The sequence below is a fragment of the Crotalus tigris genome, unplaced genomic scaffold, assembly GCF_016545835.1.
Source record: "Crotalus tigris isolate CLP2741 ecotype Arizona unplaced genomic scaffold, ASM1654583v1 scf7180000018525.42219311030:4301911, whole genome shotgun sequence".
Classification (NCBI taxonomy): Eukaryota; Metazoa; Chordata; class Lepidosauria; order Squamata; family Viperidae; genus Crotalus; species Crotalus tigris.
This window is the reverse complement of record NW_024097057.1, coordinates 1520253-1529702: the sequence shown is the minus strand read 5'-3', so window position 1 is coordinate 1529702 and position 9450 is coordinate 1520253. Positions and strand designations below refer to the sequence as shown.

The window sequence follows — 9450 nt, the reverse complement described above, 5'->3', positions numbered from 1 at the left end:
CAGGGTGGGAGGTTGCGATCGCCACCGCTCCTCTCAATATTGCAGTTTTGGTGGGAAATAGCGGGAGGGACCTCTCCAAGGGCCTTCCCACTAGCAGAGCTTGGCAGTCTACCGGAAAGGGCCTTTTCTGGCACACCTGGCAGGCCCTGCGACAGAATCTTTGGGCAGGAGACGCCGCTATCGCCTCTCTTCTGAGGAAAAAGAGACGCGGTAGCGGCGTCGGCTGCCTCTGCAGCGCGCTCGTTTTTCTTTTGGCACTCAGCCTGAGGAGCCCGCCGACTTTTTAAATGCCCCCGCCTCTCGGAGAGGGGAGAGGCCGCTCAGCCAATCCGAGGGAAGCGTTTCCGGAGCAGCCAATCATGAGCGAGATGGGTGTGCAGACAGGAGCCCGCGAGGCAGTCCGAGGGCGCTGGGCGGGAAAAGCAAGCACTCTTTCCCGCCCAAACACAGGTGCGAACGCTCGGCTATTTTCCCAGCTCGCGCAGCGGTTGCCATGGAGACGGCCGCCGCGCGGGAAGCTGCTCATCACGGTCAGGTGTGCCTCGGCCCGCACAGGTGAAGATAATTAGATTGCGTAATGCCTCCTCCACGAGCCTTCGCCCCGCCCGGGGCCCTTTGGACTACAAATCCCATTTGTCAGGCAGCCTTGTGCCTGAGAGGCTGCCTCCCACCACCTCCCTCTCCCGTTGCAAAGGCCCAGTTTTTAAAATATCCCCATCATTTTTGCAGCTGTGCTTTTTAGGATTGAGAGAACAGAGGGCGACTTGGGCTTCCACTGGATTACAAGTCCCATCAGCCACCTCTGGGGTGCTGATGGGGATCGTCCCTTCTTCCAACAGAGAACTTTTTCTTGTTGAGCAGGAAAATGCTTAAAATGCTGTTTAAAAAAATTGAAAATTTAATAAATGAAAAATAAAATAAAGATTATATGCAGAATTTAGGAGATGCTTTCCATTTTTTTTTTGCTGCAGAGAGATATTCTGTTAAATTCTAGTTGGAACGCTGTTGCTTTGCTTGGGTTATGCTTATGCTTATGCTCCCACCGCCTGTTTCCTGGGAGAGGGGAAGTTATTTATTGAGACTAAAGCGGTCAAGCGTTCTGGGAAGAATTGAGTCCTACGGTTAAAGAAGAAATAGCAGCCACAAAAGGAAATAAACCCTTTTAATATGATTTTAAGATTATTATTAATCTGTTGAAGCTATTGGATACTATTAAGAGTCAAAAAACAGTGTCATCCTGTGGTTGAAGCAGGTATAGCAGCCATTAAAAAAACTTCAATGGCATTTTAAGGTTATTCTTTATTATTAAAACCTTATTAATATTAATACGGCATCATAGTCCTCCTTAACTAGGTGGAAGGCTTTTGAAGCAGATTTCTTCTTCCGCGCCTGTGCGTTGCAGCAAACGGGCCTCCCCTGGCCCTGTTAATAAGGTGTTAATACCGTTAATAAAGACAGAGAATATCGTAATTTTAAAATGCCATTAAAAGCGTTTATTTCTTTTGGTGGCCACAATACCCATTTTTGACCACAGGAGGGCAGAGTTTTCCTTCCCGTAGCATTAACGTTGAGGCCTTTTGCCCAGCATGGGGACACCGAGAAGCTAAGCCGCAAAGCGCAGAGCGTCGCCACTCTATGCTCCTCCGAAAGGGACGGGCCGCTTCCCTCGGCCTTCGGCGCATGTCCGCCGGCTGGTTCTTCACCAGCAATCCAGCAATCTCCCAGAAGCCTTCTCGGCAATGGAGGACTTCCTGTCCCTCGATATCAGTCGCCGCCCGGGTCCTTTGAGAAAAGGACCTTTCCATCATGTCCGACTTCCGGCCCTTCGTTCTTAATCGTTCCCCCAATTTCCTTTCACAGAAGACCTTCTCTGTATGGCGGACTTTCCGTCCGATTCAATCCGCCGTCCACCGGGGCCTTTGAAAAACGACCTTTCCCATCGTGGTGGTGGTGGAAGGAGGTAAGGAGATGGGCGAGCGGGCCGGGTTGTATCACACTCTGCCTTTGTAAGGGGCTGAAGCTTCCAGCAGGCTCAGGCAATGTGCGGACTCGTTCCAGGAGGAGGAGGAGGGGGGGGGGAATGCAGGGTTGGGGGTTCAGGAAGGCTGCACTTGTCCCGAGGCACCGACGGTTCTTCCAGCCTGCTTTTTGTGGGGCGGAGGGTTGGGGGGAGAATGCAGAACACATCTGCCCATTTGCAGAAGGGATGTGGTAGAAATAGCATCACTTGGCACAACCTGGAGTAAACAAAACCGGTTTCAGGCCATTATGTCAGGGTAGGCCAAGTCTTCAGAAACATGCGCTTTGACAAGCAGCACAAGGAACTCGTCTCTCTGGCTTTTCCTTTGAGAGTCGCTCTGGGTTTATGGTTGGGACCTCCTCCCAGTTATTGTGTTTGTGAAGTTGTGCTTCATCGCTTGTTGCGATGCTGTTTGTCAGTTGTATCTTTTCTGCTTTCTTTCCAAGGTCCCAAAGCACAGGAGAAATTTAAGCGGCTCGCGTTACACCGAATAAAATGGGATGAGCAGAAAGGAGATGGTAAGAAAGTTTTAAAGTAATCAAATGACCTAGAAAGGGGCCAGCCCTCTTTTACATCGAAATTGAAAGACTAAAAGTTCTGAAATTGAAAGACTAAAAGGAAGTTGGGGGCAACTGAAGGGAACGTGGATGGCTTCGTGAACTGGTCCTTTACTATCGCCAAAGATAGTAGAAGAATGCAGGAAAGCATCAGCTAAATAACAATGGCTGGTTAAAAATATTTTCCTTCAGAGGATTTCCACAGAGGAAACAAGGTCAGGTAAACTTCAAATTCTGCATATTTTAACTACTACATTTGTAAACAATGCAAAAAGAAGTGAGAATGGTCAAATATCACTAACCTGGACCCAAAAGTAAAGGGACACGTCAAGGCGGATATCTTAATAAAAGTATACAACAACAAAAGGATCAATTAAGCGTTTTTATACGGAAAGTTTATTAACGATTTATACGTGGCAACTAGGAATATTAAGGTGCAGAGATTTCCAATCCGAACAATTATTTTCAAGTATAGATCTATCTACAGGCAGTGATCCAACAATGCTTACAAAAACAAACTATTTGCTTCAATAAGATAACAACAACCTTTCCAGTCTTGTAGTAAAGATCTTTTTAGGAGACTTTTTTTTCTGGAAACCTCTGCCTTCAAGGTCAAAAGGAGCTGTCAGGCATCCCCAAATGGCAACTATGTCTTTTAATTTCAGGCTTTACTTGTACAACGCCACGGCTGAGATCCCAAAAACTGCCAATATCACTTGCATCCCTTCATTTTCGAAGACTGGTACGCTAAAGGCAATCCGCTTTCTCTTGATTTGAAGATGCTCTGGCCAAAACAGCATGACAAGTGAGGGTTGCGGTGCCTCAATTTGTTAAGGCCACATCACACACGGGGTCTCATGACTATGAAAGATCCTGCAAGCTACTCAGAATCCAGTTCCTTTATTCCGTCATATTCACACTCCCGCAGGACTTCAGATTCATACTTCTCCCACGATCGCCTGATACATCCACAATCTTCATCGCTGGTATCTCCGCTGTTTTTTTCTGATTCTAGAAGAAAACAGAAAAGTAAATTTGATGTTGGGCTGGAATGATTTTGGAAGTCTTTCTTCTCCTGGTTATTTATTGCCGTCTTTTTAATACGGTATCTCAACTCCTTTTCTTACACTTGCTCCAAAACAAAAAAATAAGTTTATTACTGTTTCGTTCCATTTTAAGGATCGTTTTTCCTTTTCCATAGAATGGGGGACTAATGGCAGAAACTAAAACTGGGAAAGGGACAAATATCCTGTGCCCTTACACATTTTATTGGATCTATTCACGTTTTTTTCCTGCTGATTGTCCCCTAGGTTAAAGCACCACTGAGATAAAACTGGGCCAGATATTACCACTTCTGACATGTTATGAAGGAGCTTCCCTCCATTCACTTTCCTTGCCGGAAGCTGGCTGGGATGGTTGCAAATGGTGGTCACGTGACTAGGATGCGGCAACCTTTGTAAATACATGCTGGTTAGCAAGCGCCCAAATTTTGACAACATGGCTGGAGATGCTGCAGTGGTTTTAAGAGCGAGAGATTTTTTTTTCAGTGCAGCTGTAACTTCGAATTGTCACTAAACCAATGGCTCTAAGTCAAGGACTACCTGTATACAAATATGATTATCAATCAAGTACCATCTTCATCTTCATCAAGGAATTCATTTTCATCTGGGTAGTCATTACGCCAGTTGTTCTCATTATTCTCATCATCTTCATCTTCATAGATCTCCTCAGGGAATTGCTCTTCATCCCCCTACATTTCAACACACACTGTCACTTGTCATTGAGGAACAATGCACAACAAGCACCTATCATGGATCACTGAAGCAAAAACAAGATACGTGAGCATCCATAATCTTGAGGGCAGAGGCATTTGAATGAGAAGAACCTGCAATTTAAGCTTATAAGGCAATGAGTTACAGGAGCTGCCTGTTATTTTATAGGTTGAATCACTTCTAAGTTATGAAATACAGCATGCTTTACAAGAAGGAAAGAAAAAAAGCCTCCCTAAATTTTACATCCCTTAGGACAGGGGTGTCAAAATGCCGGCCCATTGCAGGCAATGGGGAAAAAGCTCCGATACGTCATGTGACATCACGAGTTTGACGTATCTGCCTTACGAGATGCTATTTCTGATTTACTTACCAAGTCAAACTCTTGAGTGTAAGGTTGTACGGAGAGAATGTTCTCAATCCACCCTGGAGCAGCTGTTTCCGTACAGTAGATATCATAGACATACTCTTCTTGATTTAAGCAACCTTCTGCCTCTTTGCTGTTGTCAGATACTGTTAAACGTTCACGAATCATCTCTACAGCATTGCAAAGGATCACATCCGGATGTGATTTCTGTTAAGATGTACATTTTTTAGTCAATAGAGAACGTTTTTTTTGGGGGGGGGGAAGAGAGAACTTATTAGAATGTTATCCTGTCTTTATTTTTGGTCAACCCACAACCACATGTATACCTTATCCAATATCTCATCCTGTTAACTCTCTCTCCATCCATTCATCTATCCATCATCTATCTACCTACTTACACACATACATACACACACTGTATATGGAATCATACATACAACATCAACCCTGTTCATATAAGGTTTCTAAATTACTAAACCCTTTCCTCCAAATTAGCCTTTTCATACTTAATTGTAGAAAAAAATGTTTAAATATTTAATGTTTAAAGTACACTATATTCCTTGACTTAAAACTAAGTTGGAAAAAAAGGCAACATTAAAAATAAACAATTTCTTTCCCTTTTGTGAGCAAATATTTTATGGAGCAGTAATTGGGCAACACAGTTTCTTTCTTGTTTATTGAATCTCTTAACAAAAAGTTACAAGCCTTTTTACCATTTTGTGTTAAGTGAAACCAATTTTGATAAAAGGACCCAAGAGAACACAATGCTTCATTTTTAATGTTAGTTTTAATGCCAGTGTAGGTACAGTTTGTAATTCACAAGAATTGGGAGGAAAAAAACCCTGTGGTGCCAAAAGGATTACTTGTATTACTTGATTTTTTGGTCTCATGTTTATTATATTTTTGTCATGTCCGAATAGGAACTTGCCAAGAAGCCTTTTTATAAAACTTCTGCACTCTATTTGACTGCTATTATTGAGTGGTACGTGAGGCTAGAAATACATAAATTTAAGGACCAACTCTCAGGTGTCCACTCACTACAGTATTTGATCTTTTAATAACACCAGAAGCTTGGTAAAATGTACTTAAAAAAACCCCAGAACACAAGAGACAATATTTTGAGTAACTGGTCAATGAAAAGTTGCGATATCTTGTCCAAATTACCAGACCTATTAGGGTCCAACTTAATGGTTTAGAAAGTTCAAATACCAGGGTTCGTGGACGACATCTGTATTAATGTCACAATTATAACAGCTTCAGGACATTGCATCAACAGACACTGCAAAAGTTTAGCCGGGTTTTCCCTGTTGATGTTCTCTAGATAATGTGGAACTGTCCCTTGTTTGCTTTCCAAGTGGCTGAAGAGGCTGGAGGAGTGCTGCACACCATAAAGGTGGTATAACATCAAAAGGTATTTTAGCCCACGGCTATCTGAACTCAAAGGGCAGTAGACTGTTGCAACACGATGCCTGGTTCACACACTGCACTTTGTTCTGGGTTGTTCTTGCTCTTCTCAGAACTTGTTTCTAAACCATAAAGTTTGACCTAGACATGCCTGGAAATGTGGGCAACTTATGGCAACTTCTTTCACTGATCAATTCCTGGAAATATTATCTGTGACTTTTGTAATAGCTGGATTCACAATGGAGCCCAAACCAAACAAACCACATTGTTCATTAATAATATTTGTATAATAGCCACTCCCTTAAAAGCTTAGGGCAGCTTATAAAAATGCAGCTAAAACAATAGAACACAAAGCAACACTTAAAAGATTATTAATACATTAAACATATTTTTAATTAAAGGAATAAAAAGAAATAGAATACAAAAATACATGCATACATATGTACATACAAAACAATGGAATCCTTAAGGCATTTATATTTTTATTTAAATTAATATTATCACTATCACAAAAGTAAAAAATGTTAAAGTTGAGATTTGATTTAGTGATAGAAAAGAAAGGCAAAATAAAACAAAAAGTGTAAGAAAAAAATCAAATATCCTCCTTTTCCTTCCTTTTTTCCCCCAACTACTAATTGCTACTGAAATATTTCACACCATATTTTAAATTTCTGCAATTCTTCGTTTCTGTTTAAATCATTTTTATTTTTTTAAAAAATGTTGATGCAATGAAAACCATTAAAAAGATTGTTATGAAGGAGTATGTTTTGAGTCCCATCCTGGACCATAGTGAGGAAATTGGCTTCAATTCTTATGGCAAATATTCCAGGATATGAATCCTGCAGTTAAAACAGGTGTGACCACATAATAATGTCCAATGCATTTACAGCAGGACTCACAAATGAACTCCATAAGCAATCTAAGATTATGAGACAGACTGTATAAGACTGAGAGATCCTGTTGAAAAAACATTATTCTAAACCTAAGATACAGTATGGGTCAGCTTATAGTTGGGATCTTGTCACTGTCTTTGCATCAATGGCTTATCCCACTTTAATGCAGACTTCTGCTGGTCCAGGACTTAGTACTAACCTGTAAATGGGCAGCAGGTGTATCATTTTCCACATCTTCCTCCTGTATAATATCAAAGAACTGAAAGCCCAAGCTGCCGTCATTTTTGTCTTTCTCAGATATGGAGGATGGTTTCTTTTCATCGGATTCTTTCTCATTTGCTCCGAGAACAGCATTTTCCCCATCACTGAGATTTGGACGGAGGCTTGTGATTAGACGGTATCGGCTTTCCTGCCTTTTGGCTTGCTTTGAAGAACGAAGATCCTGGATTATTCTTTTAGCACTCCCTAGAGCAGGTCGCAGGATCTGGCCTCCTTTCTGTTGGGTAAAAGCTTCCTGTATGTATTTGTCAACAGGTTCGGCCTAAAGACAATTTCAAGAAGTTCAGTTAGTGTCTTGGATTAGAGCAATGTCTCTCAACCTTGGCAATTTTTAGGTGCACGGACTTCAACTCCCAGAATTGCCACTCGGCATAATCTCTTCTTTCACCCCTTTAGGGTTTCCAAAAGAAAAAGAATCTATTCAAGATAAACATATTAAATCTTGACTCATAATTCCAGAGTGTGCAAAATGGGTGTATTTGGAACCTTTTCCAATATCTCATCCTGTTAACTTTATCTCTCCATCCATCTTTCCATCCATCATCTATCTACACACACACACACACACACACAGAGTATATGGAATCATACATACAACATCAACCCTGTTAATATAAGGTTTCTAAATTATTAAATCCTTTCCTCCAAATTAGTCTTTTCATACTTAATTGTAGGAAAAAAATGTTTAAATATTTAATGTTCAAAATACACTATATTTTGCCCAGTGAAAGTTTACAAAAATCAAAAAATTTAGTAATGAAGGTAGTCCTTGACTTATGACCACAAATTGAATGCCAAATTCATGTTGCTAAGTGAGACATCAATTAAGTGAGTTTTGCCCCATTTTACGACTTTTCTTGTCACATTTGCTAAGTGAATCACTGCCGTTGTTACATTAGTAACACCGTTGTTAAGTGAATCCCCATTGACTTTGCTTGTCAGAAGGTTGCAAAAGGGGATCACGTGACCCCAGGAGACACCGCAACCGTCCTAAATATGAACCAGTTGTCAAACATCTGAATGTAAATCACGTGACTGTGTGGTCATGAGAGTGAAAAATGGTCATAAGTCACTTTTTTTTAATGCTGTTGTAACTCCGAGTGGTCACTAAATGAATTGTTGTAAGTCAAGAACGACCCTTATTTAGATCAGTGTTGGACTTCAACTCCCAGAATTCCCCAGCCAGCATGACAACTTTAAGGCTTGTGGACTTCAACTCCCAGAATGCCCCACTCCGCAGCGCTTAAACAGCTCACATATTAACGATGATTAAATAGACATTTAATCTCTTTGTTAACGTTCCCAGCCAAAACACGCGAGGCCTCACCTCCGAGTTTATGGTGGCTACTAACTTGAAGAGCGTCTTCTCCACCTCACCTTCTCCGGGCGAGGCGGCGGCGGAGGCCTCGGCGGCGGCCCCAGCCTCAAGGCGGAAGCGTTTGCAGGCAAGGACCAGCGCTTCGGCCGGCAAAGGGCCTCTGCGCTTTCTCTTCACGCGCAGCACGGCGCCGGTCTCCATGGCAACCAAGACCAGGCCGCTCTACGCGCAAGGCACTATGGGAACTTTCTCCGTTCCGCTTGCCGTGCCGGCCAGTCCTTCCGCAGATTGGCGGCTGACTCCGAATGACGTAGAATCGCCGCCCCGTCTGATGACGCCATCGCCGCTTTCTCGAGGGATTGAGGCCTAAATGATTCCCTACCTCGATGTCCGGTTCTCCCAGGGAACAATAGTTTGATGTATTATGAATTTGAATGGTGCGGCTTTGCCCTTCTTTCTGAAGAACCTCGGTGCAGTTAGCAAGAAGATAAAAAAGAACAAGGCTATCAGTCACTTAGGAAGAAACAAAAACAACCCGCTTCGTCTTTACTTGGAAGCCAAGCAGGGTCAGTCCTAGTTAGTAGAAGAGAGTTCTGCAGAAAAATTACAGTGCTAAAGACTAGAAGGAAAAGCTGAAAAGCATGCCAGAAGAAGACAATGAGAACTCTTAGGGGCTGCCCCAAAGAAGAGGGGGGTCCACCTATTCTCCAAAGCGCCTGCAGGCAGGACAAGAAGCGACGGATGGAAACTGATCAAGGAGAGAACTCCATTTGCTAATTGTCTGTCCTTGAAGGGATGCTGACAATCATCCTCCCTCCCAGAGCATCAGCAACAGGAAGGCGA

The 9450-nt window shown here is 42.5% G+C and overlaps 1 protein-coding gene across 2 annotated transcripts; it reads right to left on the bottom strand.

Annotated features, from left to right (window-relative positions):
• Positions 1–2950: 2950 nt before the first annotated feature.
• Positions 2951–9079, bottom strand: SLC7A6OS (solute carrier family 7 member 6 opposite strand). Of its 2 annotated transcripts, XM_039353523.1 has the most exons (5): positions 8617–8925; positions 7210–7551; positions 4720–4920; positions 4210–4327; positions 2951–3588 (listed from the first exon to the last, which is right to left on the bottom strand). In XM_039353523.1, the coding sequence occupies exons 1-5, from the start codon at positions 8806–8808 to the stop codon at positions 3458–3460; spliced, it is 984 nt and encodes a 327-aa protein (XP_039209457.1). In that variant the 5' UTR covers positions 8809–8925; the 3' UTR covers positions 2951–3457. The 2 variants fall into 2 exon arrangements, with proteins under 2 accessions (XP_039209457.1, XP_039209458.1); XM_039353524.1 differs by lacking the exon at positions 4210–4327 and having other exon boundaries at positions 8617–9079.
• Positions 9080–9450: the final 371 nt, after the last annotated feature.

Coding starts and splice junctions, on each gene's coding strand:
- SLC7A6OS (XM_039353523.1), bottom strand. CDS start 8,808: ATGGAGACCGGCGCCGTGCTGCGCGTGAAGAGAAAGCGCAGAGGCCCT. Junction 4,921..7,209: donor CACCTGCTGCCCATTTACAG/GTTAGTACTAAG, acceptor ACATCTTAACAG/AAATCACATCCGGATGTGAT. Junction 3,589..4,209: donor CCTTGATGAAGATGAAGATG/GTACTTGATTGA, acceptor GTTTTCTTCTAG/AATCAGAAAAAAACAGCGGA.